At 37.5% G+C, this 20,035-nt stretch overlaps 1 protein-coding gene across 2 annotated transcripts in view; it reads right to left on the bottom strand.

Annotated features, from left to right (window-relative positions):
- micu1 (mitochondrial calcium uptake 1) overlaps positions 1 to 20,035 on the bottom strand; it is a 142,611-nt gene that overhangs the window by 99,721 nt on the left and 22,855 nt on the right. For both annotated transcript variants that reach the window (XM_067421747.1, XM_067421748.1), the window contains exons 2-3: positions 15,494 to 15,658; positions 1,249 to 1,435 (exon numbers count right to left, since the gene is read on the bottom strand). In XM_067421747.1, coding sequence (XP_067277848.1) covers positions 1,249 to 1,435; positions 15,494 to 15,657 — 351 coding nt within the window. In that variant the 5' untranslated portion in view covers position 15,658. The remainder of the gene's footprint in view (positions 1 to 1,248; positions 1,436 to 15,493; positions 15,659 to 20,035) is intronic.

The following is a 20,035-nucleotide window of genomic DNA, read 5'->3' as shown; positions in this document are numbered from 1 at the left end:
ATGCCCAATTGGCACTAAGGGGCGTAAAGTGTGCCAAGAAAACATCCCACACACCATTACACCACCACCACCAGCCTGCACAGTGGTAACAAGGCATGATGGATCCATGTTCTCATTCTTTTTACGCCAAATTCTGACTCTACCATCTGAATGTCTCAACAGAAATCAAGACTCATCAGACCAGGCAACGATTTTCCAGTCTTCAACTGTCCAATTTTAGTGAGCTTGTGCAAATTGAAGCCTTTGGTACCCAATGGGGTCTTCTGCCGTTGTAGCCCATCCGCCTCAAAGTTGTGCATGTTGTGGCTTCACAAATGCTTTGCTGCATACCTTGGTAGTAATGAGTGGTTATTTCAGTCAAAGTTGCTCTTTGATATTTTAACCTTTATAAAGGGCATTTTTCCCCAATTACTTTAAATATATGCTTCATCTTTCATTTAAAATTTTTTTATTTGATCAATATATTAAATAATTATAATAAGACGCTGAAAAACTGCATTAAATGCAGTCATGACATTGTTTTAGCTATTTTTGGAATTTCCAACTTAGAAATTTTGAAAATAATGATACTTTTAAACACGAAACTAAACCACCAGTTGGTGGCAGTAAGTGACCGCCTTAATGAGTGAGGCATTGAGTCTTTCATTCAAACAGCCGATTCGTTCAAACAGCTGATTCGTTCAGGAATAAAAACATGGTAAAGTTGAATACTGTCAAAAGTATAAAGTAAAAAATATTAAGTTTTTTTTAGCTTTTCTACTGACACTAGTTGAGGACAATGTATTGTCCTCTTAGAACATCAAACTCTATTAGGAAAAGTCCAATTTTTTTTTTATTATATAACATGTTTTATTATGTTAATAATGTTTAAATATTCCTTTAGAGGAAACAAATCAAATACTGAGGAAAAACAACTGCGTCATTCATTTCACTATTTTGCTTATCCTTCTACAGTAAATCCCACAAATGCCTCTTGCAGATGCTGCTTTAATATCACATTTTCCCCCACAGTCAAAACCGCAATTCATTAACTCTGCTATTGTCGCTCTGCCACAGTCCCACTGCCGGCATTTCAAATGAAACTCAGATATGCAGGTTGATTTTATGACCGTGTATTTGCATGTTGATTAGACGTGATGGCTCCACATTTCATCTGCACATGGTGAAGCCAGGCAGATCATCAGATAATGCATCAGACATTGACCTCATCATAATGCGATTGAGATGATGTGCACGTGCATTGATCACCTTGCGGTCACGGAAGCCGACTCGCTGTTTCTTTTTCTTTCCTTCTGAGCCCGGCTCATCTCCCTCCTCCCCGCTACTCGACTCGAGCGCGCCGTCTGACACCGCCTCCTCAACCACATCATTCATAGGATCCTCCTCCTGCATCTGCTCCTCATGCTTGACTGAAGACCCCGCCTCCGCATATGCTCTGCCAATCAGGAGAGAGTAAGCAGATCAATCACACTGAAATGTATACAGTAGTAATAATGTACATTTTAAAACGTCTCGTGCTCATCAAGGCATTATTTGATCAAAAATACAGTAAAATTTTATTTATTCCTGTGATGCAATGCTGTGTTTTTGGGATTACTCTTCAGCGTCACATGATTAGTTAGAGATCATTTTTTGAAAATAATCAGATTAGATGTCTCTGACAGACGCATCATGTTTGTTTTCTTAATTTTTCAAGAAGCACAACAATTTGTTTTTATTGTGACTTTACTAAAACATAATAAAAACGTAACATATAATGATATATAACACTTGCCTAAATGATAAAAACTGAGTAATTTGAGTCTCTTTGGCAATGATGAGAAAAAAAAGTGAGTCTATCGCCGGAACGATAGCCGACTCCTGGGGGTTAATAAACGCTCCAGCGGCCTTGCTCAGCTTCACAACACTCGGTCCTGCTCTGCTTCATACTACAGCAGTGGTTCTTAAAGTGTGGGGTGCGCCCCCTAAGGGGGGCGTACAGGTACTGCAGGGGGGGCGCGGGACATAAAAAACAAAACAAAACAAACAACAATTGCCAAGTTAACTGACGTCACATGGAAGATGGATCGGTTTATAAAAGGCAAGAGAAAAGCAGTAGACAGACATGTCTCACAGACATCCCAGGCAGGTGCTGGTCATTCAAAAGCTAAATGCAGAAAATGAGGCATATCTTGTTCTCGGCTTCAGTGTTAATGTGGTCGGCAAGGAGGAGAGGCTACGTTCACACCGAATGCGAATAGAGCGTCAGATTCTAGTCTATTGGATGCTTGAACATTCTGAATCCACTCGCACGTCCACGGCGAATCGAACACGCGTATAAAACGAGCGTTTGAAGCAGAATAAAGGTGCGTTCAAGGCGCTCCAGGAGCTGCGTCTGGATGACGGCCGCTTTCAGCGCTACTTCCACCTGTCTCGCGTTCAAGTTCGACTCGAGAGAACGAATTCCCGAAGACAGGAGGACACAAGTCCGCTCTCACTCTATATATTTTGTATATTTTAGGCTACAATAAAACGAAATGCCATAAAATACCACACTGCCTCTTTTCATTTTATTAACAAACATTAAAAGCCACACAAATGTGGTTCAGGCAACGCATATGGATTCTCTTCACTGCATATATTTATAACAAACAACATTTTAACACAACCCTGCCTCTTCTCGTTTACATTAAAAAAATATTAAACATTAATATGTGGTTCAGGCAATAAGTGTGCATATATATGATTAGCACTATAATAAAATTAAATATGACATAAATATAACCCAGTATCTTATGTTAAGACGTATTTGTTAAATGTCAGTTTATGCGTGATCAATAATAGCCATTACAAAAGTAGGCCTATAAGTAAAAAATTCTCTAACAAGGACAGTTGAAGCATATGTGCTGCATGCGCTATATGCCTGATCAGTTTTAAGAGCAACACAATTGTAATTTCAAAATGTTTAATTGCAATGAAAAAAATAAACAGTCAATTTTCATGATTTTTTTGTTTTGTTGTGAAATTAAATAAAAAATTTTTTGGGGGGGGCACATTTTTTCATATATTGAAAGGGGGCGTGACCAAAAAAGTTTGAGAAGCACTGTACTACAGTAACGTTAATAATCGCATTCATGAACTTAATTGAGTCCTATCCCAATTATTTTCCACCGGCTGTGATGTGAACACCACATGTCCCAAGATGCTGAGCTCAAACTTGGCGTCATCAAAGTACATATTTGTTTTGAATAAACGGAAACGGAGAAGTTACATAGTGCACTTTTAACTGAAATTAAAAACATTTATTTGAAGCTTTATCTTAACCTGATATTCTAACTAAAACAGAAATAGAAAATGATTAAAAAAAAAAAAAAAACTTTATAGATGGTTAAAAAAAGAATAAAAAAAAAGTGAATAAATCTTTTTCGTGTTTTTTTTTCCGTTTGAACGGTCAAAAAGAAGCAGCCATTTATGCTTAAATGCTCAATTTAACTAAACTCATTAGATTTTAGGAGACTCCATCTACTGTAGATTTAGTCGATTAAAACTAAAAACAATTCAGGTGGTTAAAATATGACAAACCAAATGGCATTTCAGTCAAAAGACTATGACTAAAACTAAATTAAAAATTGCTGTCAAAATAAACACTGTGCTACAGGGATTGAATTTCGGCATGGGATTGCAAATATTGCGCATCATTTTACTAATTTCCACAGATTTTGTGCTCACACCCAAAGTGTGTGCACATACGCCACCTCGTACAAAACTGAGTTATTTTTCGCTGTTAATATATTGTGCTTAAACAGTCAAATACACACAAAACAATTGTAAAATGACAGTCTTGGCGAGTATTCACAAAAACATGGTTATGTTTTGATTCAATCTAAACACACGGGTTACATAATAATGGATCCGTGCATCAGATCTTAAAGTGACAGCAGCCTAATTGACCTATTAGAGATAATATTAAATATATCTAGATGCCGTTTTTTCCTCATGGTATCGGTCAAAATTTGTGGCCAGTAAGTAACTTTGGAAAACAACTAGCCACAGTGGCTGGTGAGCAAAAAAGGTTAAAGCTACACTGTGTGATATTTTCCCCCATCTCGCGGTGAAAAGGTATATGACCATCCAGTGAATATTAGTTTCTCTCAATTCCGATTTAGTTTTAACTCCTACGGTGGCCGATTTAGTCCAAGATTAGCATGGCTTCCAGTTCGACCTCGTCCATGAGTGCCATCGAGTGTTAAAACGCGAAAGGTGAAGCTTGAATTTACGGGTATGTCCCTCTTTGGCTAATGTACTTTCAAGATGGAGGGGAGACATGGCGACCGGCATTCGAACCCCTCACCCGTATGTATTTTCAACGGCATATTATAAACTTACGAGAATTCTTTATTACTTGAAAGAAGTAAATATACATTAATGAGCACATATATTTTTGAAAGTGTTTTCAGCTAAGAATAAACTAAAAAAGTTACACAGTGTAGCTTTAATGTCAAGCCCTGCTTATACCATTTCATTTAAGTAATCACATATATAAATACAATTTCTGTCAGATGAGATAATATTTTTTTATATCATGTCATCTGCCAGAAATTGAATGCATTGATTATACAGAAGGGGGAACTCAAACCATATCTATAAGTACTTTTGACTTGAGTCAGCTAGCAACAACCCAGAAATCCCTAGCAATCACATAGCAATGTGCTAGAAACACTCTTAAAACTAGTGACCAACCGATATATCGGATTCCAGATAATGTTCCTGATATTTAAGCATTTTCCCATGATCGGGTATCGGTTTTGTATTATCGGATTTCCCGATAAATACCGCCATCTCGTGGACATTTTGAGAATTGCAAAGCGCGCCATTAAAGGACTGCGTCTGAAAGAAGATGAGTCAACAGCTGTGTTCAAAGGTAAAATAACCTGCATCCCTTAATTAATAAACTTTGTTTAACATAACATTAATGCACAATAAGATGTTATGAGATGATGATATGTATAGTTATGTAGTTTAAACTTAGCACAAAGTAGAGACGAACTCACTGACAGAGTCAGTCATGTAATCCGTCATAATGTCACAATAAAGACGTAACTTCACATAAATGAAATAAAACAGCCATGAATGAGAGCGTGTTGGAAATAAAAGCGCCAAACTTATTTCTCTCTGTGTTTATGTTCAGCCGTTCACTCACCGGTGGTTGCTTCAGCATATGGGATACTAAACAAGACGACTCGTTTAAAACTCCTTAAATTATAAGAACGTCTGCTATATAACATTTTATAACAATTCAATGTTTTATCATAAACATTGAATTAATTACAGCTCTGTGAAAATGAATTAGCCTATCTCCGCGAGACGTGTAAGTTAAAAAGCAGAGATGAAAACAGCGCTCTGTCAGCATTTCATAGACTGACACAAACATTAATTTTGATACCGTACTAGATGAGATTGACTCTTCAAGAAAAATAAACAAACCCACGAATACATCATAGCTTTTACAATGTTTGCATATTCCAGAGAACATTCCCTCTTTAGTCTTAAAACACATAGCCCAACCTTTTAAAACTGTAGTTTAAACTGAATGCTTATATTTATGCTCATAGTTATGGGGAGTTGATAGACTCAAGTCCCGTTCTCCATTTGAAAACATTAGACTTTATAAATGTATTTTGCCTGTTGTTATTATGGCTGTATTTATAAATAAAACGGGTAAAATAGCATTAATGTTAAAAAAGACTTAAAAAGTCTGATTTTATTAATTTTTTTTAAATACAGTGCAATTTGTTGATGTAAATGTCTTTTGTTCTGTATGTAAGGGAGTGAAACTGCAAAAATTACAGTGTTGAAAAAGCTCAGTTCAGTGCTGTTGCTGTAATTGTAAAAAACAAACAAAAAAAAAACAGAAATAACACTAAGTAATATATATATATATCGGTTATATATATATATATATATATTAGGGCTGCACGATTTGGTGAAAATATATAATTGCGATTATTCTGGGTAAAATTGCAATTGTGATTCAAAATGCGATTATTGTTATTATTATTTTTTACAAATGAAAAGAGTGTATATAACATTTTGTGTTTTTATATTAATGTGACTAATAATAATTATTATGATTATTATTACTGCTAAAAATATTTTTAAAAATAAGAAATATTACCATTACAATACAATTTTCATAATTACAAATAAAAAAAGAGTATGTCAGAATAAATATAACAATGTAATACTAATAATTTTTGTAATATTTTATAGAAAACTTATCTTACAAAAACAAACACTGCTGGGTTACCTACTAATATGCAGACAGCCTATGAATAAAAATCATTAGAAAGGTCTAAGCCTAAGGAGTTATTGTAAAAAAAAAAAAAAAAAAAAGATATATATATATATTATATATATATATATAAAAGTCTGTCTTTAATATAAAATATATGAACCTCTTGTGCACCCACTGTGGGGGAAAAAAAACTCCTGTACATTGAAGAAAAACATGGATTGTCCAATAAATGTTTTTTTTAAAGTTTATTACGTTTGAAAATGTATTAAGTATTATTTTCTTATTATTGATTACCCAAAAGTTTTTAATTCATACTGAAAGCCAGAGGGCGCCCTCGAGCGGAAAACGCCACATTTGCCTCAGGGAAGTAATGACGTTAGTTTTCAGGAAATCCATGATGTGACGCTAATGCCGGCCTCACACTGCACGCGTAAGCAGGGCGTAAGCAGCGCGCATTTTTTTCGGCGCTCATGGTAACAGATGAGTGCATTCACACCGGCAGCAGAGGCAGCGCAGCAGCGCGTAGCAGGAGCAGAGCAGAAGCGTCAGTGCCACGATCGTTTCGGCGCCGGGTCTATTTTTGACGCGCTGCTCACGATGAATTAAAGCCACAGTACATTGTTCTGATCAAAATTAACCTGGTTAACATGAAAAATAACACATTTAACCATGAAATAATTTAGTGAAGTGTTCCGTGTGTTTCTCAGTCCCCATATGACATCCGGCGCTGTGGAAAAAAAAAGTTCTACACAAAAACCGAAGTCACTGCCGTAAGTTTTTGCCTAAACTACAAAACTAATTTTAAATAATGTATGCCAGTTTAGCTTAAATTAAATATGAATTAAATTTTGTATATATTATAACTATATGCTGGCATAAAAACAGAAACGATAAACAAAAGCACGTGGTGTCACAGGCAGTGTTCTTCAGAGTGCACCTGGAAAGACAGCAACACTCGTCTCATCGTGAAGGTTGAGAAGCACACAGTTCTCTATGATCCACACAATTAGCTTTATAAAGACTTGCAAGTGAAGGAAAAAGCATGGGAGGAAGTTGGTGAGCGTGAGCGGCTCTTGGTGCTGATGGTAAGTCATTTTAAAGTGTTTTTGACAATCTTTCGTTGTCCCACGAACGAACAACTAAATATGGATAGGTAAATAGATTGTACACACATTAATATAGCACACATACAGTATAGAAATGTAGACAGACTAGGATGTGCGTTATTTTGTCATTTAAAAAAAAAGTTTAGATAATTTGCTCATTTAGCCTACAATATATAATTAAGAAGTTTCCTCTTAGTTATTACAGCCATTTATGAATTATCTTTAAGAGGTTTATGATGGGCAATGCATGTTTATTTGATGCCTATCCAATATTTCAAGACAATTTCCTGAAGTTTCTCTTTTTAGCAGTGTGCTTTTCAAGGACATATAGTGCGATGGCCTTTCTTCTATCAAAAACTCGCACTAAACGAAATAAAAAAACATCACGATTTTTTAAAATAAAATTAGCTTCATGATAAATCTTTGCTTTATTTCCATTTCAAATACATTAAAGAGAAATGCAAACTTATCCATTATAGAGTAGTACTCTGTACACAACTGCGCGTGACAACTGCGCGCGACAAACGCTGCCTGTGTGAAAGCAAAAATTGCACGCTCTGCTACTGCTTTACACACGCGCTGCTTCGGCGCTGCTTACGCCCTGCTTACACGTGCAGTGTGAAGCCGGCGTAACTGGGTGTAAACAGAAGATAGAGACGCTTTGATTAAACATGACAACAATAAACAGGACTGCAGCAAAATATGGTGTATTTGAGTTCTTCAAGCCGGTATTTTCATAATAATAAAGTGTATTATAATGCAGTGCTGATTGACATAGAATACTATAAAATAATGTGTATGCCTCACTCTGATGAGAAGCCACATCAGCTCACAAAAACTCGACTGACGATATGAAGTGAGGTAAAACGTGAACGCTTCACTAGTTTGTGAAGATGTTTGACTCGTGTTGCTTTTTCAAACGCACGTTATAAGCGACTCGAACTCGCAGTCTTTCAGACGGAGCAGCGTTTATCACAGAGCCACTTTTCGCTAACACTGGGCATTTATTAATTTAATTAAAATCACAGCCTTTGAGCTTTCATAATCGCACACAAGCCAAATTGCGATTGTGGTTCGATTTCAATTAATCGTGCAGCCCTTATCGATATATATATTAGGATATGATACCTAATATAGATATATAGATATATATAGATATATAGATGTTATCGGCACATAAGCATGCAAATAATCGTTGATAAAAAAATCAATATCGGTCGATCACTACTTAAAACCACTCTAGCAAACTGCACTGACATGGCGGTTTTGAATTTTGTTTGGGCAAACACCTCGAATTTTTCACATTTTTCTTTCAAAATTTTAAAATCTAGTTCACTCATCATTACACATGGGAACCAAATGTTGTCAAGCTGTCTGTATGTGTATCTCTAGATATGTGCCTCATCAGTGAAACATTGAAACAATAAGTCAGTGAAGAGTGCTAGGAGGTCAATATCTTCAGGACACAAAGCAGTAATTGAAAAAAGGCCAGCCGTTGTGTTGATGGGACGTGTGTTTGAAGGTGTGTTCAATAAATCAATATAATGTGACACAGGGAAAATGACTGCATAGACTGAGAACTGAAATGCCACCTTGTCCCATAACTCCTTAATTCTATAGATCACGTCCCAGATGCATTTCTCTATTTTGCTGACATATCAGCTCCTCTATTCATACACACACCCTGGACTGGCCTTCATCCAGACTGCAGATGAATCTCTGCAGATATGGGCTCCATAAGGACACTTACGTTAAAGGTGCACTATGTAGGATTTCTGCAGTAAAATATCCAAAAACCACTAGGCCAGTGTTATATATTTTGTTCAGTTGAGTACTTACAATATCCCAAATGTTTCCAACTATTTGTAAATTGTGAGAAAATTGCTATTTTAACCAAGGACCGGGACGTGTCAGCATAGCGTCTGAGGAAGTCGCCTGTCAATTGCGTCATATCTGTGCTACCCTTGGTTCCGGGTTTAATTTTTGCAGGAGCGCTTTACTCTTAGCAATGTGAACAAGTGAACACACGGTAACGTCATAACCATTTTCAACACACTTAAATGTATTTAATATTAGAAACAGAGCTGCATTACCTCATAATCATAACAAGATGTAATATGACTCAGGTGTCCCCAGAATGTGACTGGTGAAGTTTCAGTTGAAAATATCCCACAGATATTGATTATAGTATGTTGTAAATGCCCATTTCTGAGTGGAAGGAAAAACGTACCATTTTTGTTCATGTATCTTTAAATGCAAATGAGCTGCTGAGTGCTATCTAGAAGAGGGCAGAGCATTTACAGCTCGGGCTTTGGATACAAAACTGACGAAAAATTTGAAGCACGCACACAGAAAAGACGGCGCATCCTGAGTATTAAACAACTCTTTTTTGTGCTTAAAAAGGGTTAGTTCACCCAAAAATGAAATTGATGTCATTAATGACTCATCCTAATGTCGTTCCACACGCGGAATACCTTTGTTCATCATTGGAACACAGAACACACTTCGATCAATAATTCGGGTCGCCAATGTCACGTGATTTCAGCAGTTTGGCGCTTCAGAACTGCTGAAATCACGTGACATTGGCGACCCGAATCTTTGATCGATTCACTGATTCAATCACCGTTTGATTCTTTTTGGAGGCACATGGAAGAGAAGACAATGCTGGATAAAATCGTAGTTTTTGATGTTTTTGGACCAAAATGTATTTTCGATGCTTCAAGAGACTCTAATCAACCAACTGATGTCACATATGGACTACTTTGATGATGTTTTTATTCCCTTTCTGGACATGAACAGTACAGTGTGCATTGACTGCATTATGCTCTGGGACTAAAATATAAAATATCTTAAACTGTGTTCTGAAGATGAACGGAGGTCTTACGGATGTGGAATGACAGTAGGATGAGTCATTAATGACATCAATTTCATTTTTGGGTGAACTAACCCTTTAAACTGTCAAATACACACACGGTTAAATCAAAAAATCGAAGTTTACATAAACACAGTCGGTTATGTCTGTGAACGTAAACAGCAGGGAAAGAAATTGGGAATATGTTTTAAGACACCGTTTTCGATTTATGGGGAAAATAACAGAGAGGATGGATTTTTACCACAATAGGGTGGTTGTTAGTGGTGTAACGGATCACAAAACTCACGGTTTGGATTATATCACGGATCACGAGTCACGGATCGGATCATTTTTCCGGATCAGATACAAGGGTGAGGAGACTATTTTATTTGCTTTCCATTTATTGTATGAAACATTTTGGTGTTAGCATAATCTATATGGTTATGGTTTTAACAAATATAAAATAAATTACCAGCTGAATAAATCACATTTTACCCAGTTGTTAAAGTGTGACATGTAATAATACAACCCATGATGTGAAAATGGGCATTATTTCACTTGTTTACCAATGATCCTTGAAGCTTGCAGAAAATACAGTTTTTCGTAATGTTTATTTAGTTATAACAATTTATGACAAAATTAAAGTGTTTAATAAGATAAATGGCGAAAATTTAATTTCATAATAAGCATGTGATTAATTGTGATTATTGGCACAAAACAGGTGTGATTAATCGCAATTTAAAAAAAAGATCTATTGACAGCCCTAATATATTATATTAGTGTTGTCACGATACCAAAATTATGACTTCGATACGATACCAGACTAAAATACCTCGATACCGATACTAAATCGATACCGCGGTTTAAAAAAAAAAAAAAAAAAAAAGATATAATGATTAATATGACAACAGACCTTATTATTCATTGTTTTATTTTTTTACAAAAAATTCCCTTGGCCAGCATGTTCCTGCACTGGTTTTTGACCATTCCCTTCTGTTATTGCTATAATAACTACATGCCAGTGAGTCCTAGCAATCACATAGTCAATCCTTACAGCGATCACATTATAAATCATGTTATCATTATCTAACCTTTCACTTCTCAACAGGCTGGGATGAACAAAATCTTATTTCATGATACGAGTAATTTAATATTTTTTAAGTGTAATTTTATAATTATTATATTTTTAATTGTATCTTTGTTTTTAAAAATAAGCAAAAATGCAAATTACAAACAATATGACAAAAACAGTGCTTTATTTTTCAGCTTCATTAGGTCTATTTAACTAGCCTGGATGCCAGCTGAACTTAGCCCCGCCCACAATTTTTTTAGGCTGGGCAGTTCGGTCTGGCCTTGCTCCATAGAGGAGTAATTATCTCCGAACAGAAACTGTTCGGACCAATGAAATCATCAGGGCGGGCTTTAGATGATGACAGACAGATGATAAACAGTCACGTAATCATGCTCGTCATCAAAGGGGCTTGGGTTATATTTGTTTGAATCCTAAACGGAGAGCTTGTTTGTATATGCATTCACCATCACAATTTCTCTCAGAAATGATGATCATGTTGGGTAAGTACTCTGTGTATCATTAAATTATTTTATTTTTTTACAACACCTGCAAAGATTGTGTATTCCAGCCTGATTTCAGCTCGCGTGCAGACAGGGTTGCCAAGTTTTTACAACAAAACCCGCCAACTACTAGACCTAAACAATAGCTTCTCGGGGGGTTCTCCAGGGGAAAAATGGCATTTAGGGGGTAAAATGTGTGTTATTCTGGCAAGGTTCCCTGCTAAAATTTACACTCATGGGTCTATAAATCACATAATAGTCGCTTAAACCCGGGGACATAGAAAACAACCTGTGGGGAAAAAAACACAGACTTGGCAACACAGTGCAGTTGAACTATGTTGACATTTGACAATGAGTCGCTTCGTTGCTCTGATTGGTTGTAGGTCTATCCAATATAGGGAATGCATCGACATCACTTTCCCGCCGTAACACGCCCCCTCAGCCGGGGCTGAGTGGCAGAAGAGCTGCTGCGTGACTGGAGTTAATGGAGGAACACACGACTAGAGAAAACGATCCTTAAAACTTACCAAAGATTCAGTGATCCATGGATAATGATATGTAGCCAGGAATCGTGTTTTCCTGACATTTTTAGGAACCCTAATTTCGACAAGAATGTTTATAACTGTCATTCATCACATTTTTCAAGTGAATACCGCATGTATATGGTGGTTATATACTTTATATTCACTAAAAGCTGTCACTCATTCAATAAACGCAATCTCACAAAGTTCCGCAGTGACGCTGGTATACAATGAATCTCTTATTTCCACAACGTCTCCACTTACAGAGGATTGCTGTGCGTGTTTCACCGCTCGAGCGTTTGTCCAGGCGCTGAGTTCAGTTAGTGATTCCAAATTGAACACCTGTGATTGGCCAATTCCGTTGTAGAAGTCTACAAACATATCCGTAATTGGCATTACTCACCGAGGTGAAAACACGTTGGAAAAGTAATCATTTGACGAGTGCAAATACAGATACACACTGGATCTTTTGCTAGCTCCTTTTCGCGGATAATATGCAATTATTACAAATTCTTACAGAGGATTACATATCCTAGACAAGCAGTTATGTGCAGCGTATCACTCTAAAAGCTGAAGCTGCAGCAGTTGGCAGTGGTTTGAGTAAGAAAATTACATGCTATTATCAAGTCCGTCTCAAGCTCCGAACAGCGATGACTATGCGGTCCGTGGACAAGCCTCCCCCTACCCCCCTTCTGGCGCCGGGCCTGGTTTTGTGAGTTTTCGCTGCATTCGCGGTGTAAACCAATGCTGCCTCTCAGTCTTTCTGCCACTCAGTGGGGCGTAATCACAGTCACTCCAGCTGACAATGACGTCACGTGCATTCCCTCTATTGAGGTCTTTCCTGGTTGGGTTGAAACACGCCCCATAATCACAGCCCAATGGAGCAGTTTCAGACTCATATTCTGACTAGAATTGAGAATGAACACGTCAGGCTACTATTTAACAGTAGCAAGTCAAGAAAGAAAATAAATTTAATAAGAATCAGTGTATAGTTAAATTATAGAGTGAAGACTAAGTAAGCAGTTTTATATTTGATTATTTAATTTCTTTCTTGACTTGCTACTTTTAAATAGACCTAATGAAGCTGAAAAAAATGCAAATTACAAACAATATGACAAAAACAGTGCTTTATTTTTCAGCTTCATTAGGTCTATTTAACAGTAGCAAGTCAAGAAAGAAATTAAATAATCAAATATAAAACTGCTTAGTCTTCACTCTATAATTTAACTATACACTGATTCTTAATAAATGTATTTTAGTTATTTAGCCAAGCACGTGGTGGTTTTCTATTTTTCATTGGTGTTTGATTAACATTAATCTCACAGAATATTAGGTCTCTATTAAGACCTTCACGGCTCTTATTACTCAGCTGTATACGCTCACTAAAGACAGATCCGATTGTGTTTACCTGAATACTCGCCAGACTGTGCATTTTTACATATGTTTGACCATTCCAACCCAAATAATAATCCGTGAAAGAACTCAATGGCGATTGCATGTTTGTTGTCTGGAAGGCGTGAGTGTGCGTGTGTGTGCTTCAAGTCAGAGTCCTGCAGCGTAAGCACGTCCTACGGTGAGCTTTTTCTTCTCATGCGCGCATATTTCTGTTGCTTTCTTTACCTTGCGCTGCGCGTATGTATTAAACTCTTCTTCTGCTTCCAATGTTTAGTGAACGGTGGAAGCAGAGCTCTGCACACACGTCCTTACACCTGCTGTCACACATCGACACATATTAAGAAATACAGCTCATACTAGCACTGTCCTCCTTAAAGGGGGGGTGAAACACTCAGTTTCAGTCAATCTCATGTCAATCTTGAGTACCTATAGAGTAGTATTGCATCCTTCATATCTCCGAAAAGTCTTTAGTTTTATCATATTTATAAAAGAAATATAGGCTGTACCGAGTCTTTCCGGAAAAAACCGAGCGCCTGGAGGCGTATCGTGTGGGCGGAGCTAAAGAATGACAAGCGCGCAAAGCGGTGACGTCCTCAAGCGTGGAGAAACCCATCTATCTCAGCTAATACAGATAATGATCCACAATCAAATCTGAGGGAGAAATAAATTGAACAGGAGACACGGCAACAGCAGGACGTCCGTCTCTGTGGTATGTAAGTTACTGTATTTAATGGCCTCTCCACATTTCTGTGTGTTTACTCGCAGTGTATGAGGACATGATTCGGTTTATGGACTATTGTATGCGACTAGACCTTAGAAGTAGCAAGCATACTGTAACGTTATACACAGAACAACAATGAAGTAACCGTTAGCGCATTTGAATGACGAAGCACGCGATCGTGTCGTTTACTGATGTTTACTCATGCGTCCGTAGCCGACAGCACAGACATTTGAAGCAGTTTAAGTTAACTCACCCTCGAAGCTTTATCGCTGGGACCGCTCCGTCAGAAACACACTTCTTTGGTATGATTTGGTAAAGTCCTGTGACAGCAGTGGCGTGTAAATCCATTTTGAGACGCAACTGAAACGATGTTGTCAAGCTTCCCGTCATTTCTGCGTTCAAATCGGTTCAAATGCAGCGCTGCCTTCCCGGAATGCTGTGCTGAAGAGTTGAAGTCGCTCGACGTCACCCATAGGAATAAAGTGGAGCGCGGCGCCGTTCACGGACGACTGGATCTGCAGCTGAGAGACTGTTTACAGCGTGCTCTAGTCACGCGCGCGCGCACCCTACCGGGAGAAGAGCCCGTACGGCCCATACAAGGACCTTCCGCTCTTATTAACGTCAAATAGACCCATACTCGAAAAAAACTCGCCGAAACTTGTGAGAAACCGGAAGGAGTATTTTTGACACAGAAATACTCCATCAAACGTCCAACATTAGTTTTTGAAACTTTGTCTATGTTTAGGATGGGTATCCAAGTCTTTAACAGTGTAAAAAGCTCAGTATGCATGAAACAGCATTTCACCCCCCCTTTAAAGTACCGATACTAATAATAGTCCATATCGTACCGTTTGTAATAGCAGGGTATCGCAATACTTTTCTAGTACTGGTATATCGTGCAACACTAATATATTATATGGCAAATTTTCTTATCGGGTTGATAACATTAAAAAGAAACACATTTTGGCTGATACTGATATGGTGGCTAATATATCATGCATCCCAACATAGTGGAGAACTATGTGTGAGTTAGGTGTCCACAGTGGTCCATACCTCGTCCACAATAGTCCAGCGCTGGCTGAAAAGCCCGTCACCCCTGCCAGGGCGGCCAACATCAGTCTGCGCCGCTGATAGGAACGGAAGGCACCGGTATGATGCCTTCTGGACAACTGCACCATCCCGACGGTGACAGCCGTCAGTGCCCGCAAGCGGTACATACTACAAGAAGACAGAAAGAGAGTGATTACTATGCAAATAATATTTTTAATTCAGAATGAGAGTCACATCCATATGCAAATATCTCCAGGAGTGACACAAATGACACAATTTTAAATATTTAATCAGGGCAGTGAACCAGCATTATAAACTATCAAATTAAATGAAATTCATCCAAAGTCGAACGGGCCCATTTCGACTCTCTTTCATCTGGAGATTTGGGCCAATCTCAAATGGTAAGACATAATGTGATTCTGTCTGAAATTAAAACTGTAAATGGGGGTTCTGGATCTTTCCAGAACACAGCATGGATTAGCCTGAATCCCTGCACTAGCACATCTCACACAACCCTGAGCCCGCACTCCCAAAAAACTAATTATCCAGCAGTGCAGGAACAAGCCAGATTTTTAACAATAGACTTAAGAAAGCAGTGAAATGAAATGGGGCTTTGAGGCTTTTAGTCCATGACTTTTATTTTTAAAGGTCATCTTTAAGCGAGGGTAGTCCGAAAAGTCTACAAAATAAACTTTTAAGGGATGCATTTAAAATGTAGTTGTCATTATCTGAGCAAAATATTTATGACTCATCTTGTTTGCAGAGACGTATGCAAACAATTAAATGTTATCTGGAATGCAAATGTCCTGATAGCACCTGCCGCAGACCACAAGGAGCAAATCATGGTTCATGGCTGGCTGTGATTCTTAAAGAGAAGAGAGAGGGACCATGTCTCAGCTGGTCTTTAAGTTAGTTGAGTAAATGTGGGAAACATTTACATAATATATTAAATCAATTAAAAAAGAAAACTAAGCATGAAGGTCCACCCCTAAACCTCACCCTCAGTCGGGAGTAAGCAGAACACATACAAATGAGATTCCATGCATTCAGACAAATTTGCCACCAATTCACCAAAATGCATTACATTTAATTGTACTTAAGTATTTTAAAGTAAAAAGTATGGGTATGACAAGATCTCATGATATTTCTTGTCGAGGTGAAAATCTCAGCAGTTGAGTTTTTTGTTGCAAAACTTTACTGTTCGTTTGGTTTCCAATAACGTGTATAGCACATTCTGACATGTTTATGTTTTATTACGTAGTGTCGCACTATCATTTACATGCATTGAGCACATCTCAGCAGCTCGGTTAACAGACTGCCTTTATATCAATATAATTAGAGCTTATATTAGAGCTGCACCTTATATCAAAATTATTGAAATAAACAGCAAATTTACATTATGATAACTATAAGCATATCGCAACGGCACGCAATAATTGGATGATTTTAATAGGCTACTTCAAAATTGTGAAAAGTGTACATTTTAGGTACGATTTCTTAATGTTAAGTTTTAGGTTGATATGACATTATGATATGATCTGCTGTAAAGTGTAACAACAATCGCCAGGGTGTGTTATGTTTATATTATGTATGTTACATTATGTACTTTAATGGTGTTAAGCCAAATCATATGATTACATACTTTTGAAAAATTTAATATTAAAGGACAACTCTGGTGAGAAATGGCCCTATGGGTAATTAACAGATGGTTACTAAATAGATCGTTCTCTGGGATGCGTTTTCATGGAAATCGAATGTAAAGAGTTTTATCTCTAAAAACAGATTAGCTTATAACACTAGTCTATAGGGCACACAGAAAGTCACAAGTTAATACCACTAACAAGGCTCAAAATAGCCTCACATTAACAGTAGCATACTGAGGGTCCCTACATGCAAACAAAGGATTGAGAACATTGGAAGTGTACCAACAGTTTAATAAGAAGATACTTTATAAACACAGTACATTACGCATTTACGGATAGGAGCCATCTTGGAAAACAGTCTCGACAAGTTAAGCACGAATGCTGTGCTAAGTCATGAACTGTGACTTGGAATCTCATATGGTCCATTGTTTCCGGAAGAAAGCACTGAACGCAAAAGATAAAATAAATAAAAATGTCCATGTAATTAGATTTCACAAACTTAATTCCTATTGACCAGCTCACTTAGAACAGAGCTTGTGGCTAATTGAGACTGTTTTCCAAGATGGCGCCTGACCGTAAACGCGTAATGCAGTGTTTGTAAAGTATCTTCTTATTAAACTGTTTGTACACTTACAAAGTTTTCCATGCTTCGGTTTGCATGTAGACGCCCCTCATTAGGCTACTGTGCTAGTGTGAGGCTACTTTTGAGCCTTGTTAGTGGTATTAACTAAGCCCCTTTCACACTGCAATTCCGGCAAATACACGGATAATGCGACCCGGCATTTGTTCCCGGGCCGCTAGATTTGGTCCATTCTCACTGCCAGCGAAATGCCGTAATATGTGCGCTTTCACACACAACCCGTAACGGTCCCGGATCGAGTTGACACGTGACATCTGGATGTGACGTATAATGGCGAGCGATCTCCGCTTCAGCGCGGATAGTAAGGAGCTCCGTGGTCTCGACTTGTGTCCAGTTTGCGCACATTTCTGCTCGTTTAATTTTAGTTTCTTTTGTATACAAACACTCTCTGCGCTTAAAACACCGACTAGCTCTTCTGGCACTGCAGGGCTGTATTATTGAAAAAACAAGCTCTAGGAGTCGCACGATAACTACGTACACGTTGCGGCATTAGTTTTGGCTTTTGTTCACACAGCGCTCGTCCCGGGTCGAATCCCGCAATGTTACTAGGTCCCCGACCCGGGTTCAATTGGGTAATCAATTCGGGGACGTGGTTGCTTTCACACAGAAGGCGACCCGGCAATGTTCCAGGAATATTGTGGGGCCGACATGCAGTGTGAAAGGGGCTCTAGTGATTTAATTTCACTTACCCTGTGCCCCATAGACAAGCGTTATAAGTGAATCTGTTTTTAGAGATAAAACTCTTTACATTCGATTTTCATGAAAACGCATCCCAGAGAAATATCTACTCAGTTACCATCTGTTAATTACCCATAGGGTCATTTCCTTTAACCTAAATTTTCATTTCCTTTTCCTAAAATATTGTATTTTTAATATTTTAAATGCAATTGTTCACTTATGTCTATTGCCATATAAACTATCAGATTATTTGATTCATCTAATCTAATCTTATTTGTTAACTGATTTCTCGATTATCAAAATAGTTGTTAGTGACAGTACTAGATTAGTTCAAACATTTCAAAATGCACCTGCATTTTGTGACTTTCAGTCAAATAAAAGACTAAATAAATAAAATATGCATATTTGTAAATTAAATGGGGTGTTAAGATCTCGTTCTCGCGGACCCAATATCTTGTGTCATGGATCGTCCTGACAGCTAATGGGTCCTGCACACTGTGCGATTTTTTAAAAATCCTTTGTGAATGTTCCTTGTCAGACTGTACGAACATGATCCCCGATGTAAGCCATGTCACACTGTAAGATCTCAGTTGTCATTAATTTCAGACTGAACAATAGTCGAGGTGCGCTAAAACGGACGCGCGCAAGAAAACTCGTCCGGAGTTTTATATCATCAATGAATGACGCGTTCGGTGACAGCAATGTTGGGTGTAATTAGTTACTAAGTAATTAGTTACTGTAATTTAATTACTTTTCCCTTGAAAAAGTAAAGTAAGGGATTACTCTTATATTTTTTGTAATTTAATTACAGTTACTTCTGATGTAATTGAACTAAATACTGAATATAATTATACATAATTCAATAGTGGACTTAACATCAACATTTTAATGTCTAACTTTAAAATGCATGTTTTTATGTATCCTTCTCACATTTGTAATACTTTCGACAGTTAATAAGAATAATTTATGTAGTTTTATATTATGTATTTGAATGAATTAAAAGAGCCGTTTCATGTCTAACCTTGAATTGCTTAACTCAAGGTGGATAAAGGATTTAGAAAGTAATTAAAAAGTAATTAGTAATAAGTAATTAAATACTTTTTGGAGAGAGTAATTTGTACAGTAATATAATTACACTATTGAAGATGTAATTAGTAACTAGTAATTAATTACTTTTTTAGAGTAACTTACCCAACACTGGGTGAAAGTGAGCGGCATTACATGCGGGACTGAAATGCTGGCTACAAAAAAATCTCTAGCTCTCGTTTTGGTCATAGTTTATCTTGAAAAAACAACCAAGAAATAACCGAGATATTTGACTGTCGTCGTAGGAGAAGTCACACTGCAGGACTGTGTGCCAAATCTTCTGACACTGCCAGAATTTCATCCTAGGTAAAATGTGATCGCAGCGCTCATTAATCGGCTGCCGGTGAACATGTCAAACTAACGACCAAAGACGTCAGATTTTAGCCTAGGATCAGAGGAATCTTTTAGGATTTGCTAAATTTGTCTCAGACGGCCAAATTGTGGGCAAAATCGCACAGTGTGCACCCGGCTTAAGTGTACCGTCACACCCCTAGTAAA

Source organism: Pseudorasbora parva, chromosome 17 (genome assembly GCF_024679245.1).
Source record: "Pseudorasbora parva isolate DD20220531a chromosome 17, ASM2467924v1, whole genome shotgun sequence".
In the NCBI taxonomy this organism is placed as follows: domain Eukaryota; kingdom Metazoa; phylum Chordata; class Actinopteri; order Cypriniformes; family Gobionidae; genus Pseudorasbora; species Pseudorasbora parva.
This window is presented reverse-complemented; position numbering and strand designations above follow the sequence as displayed.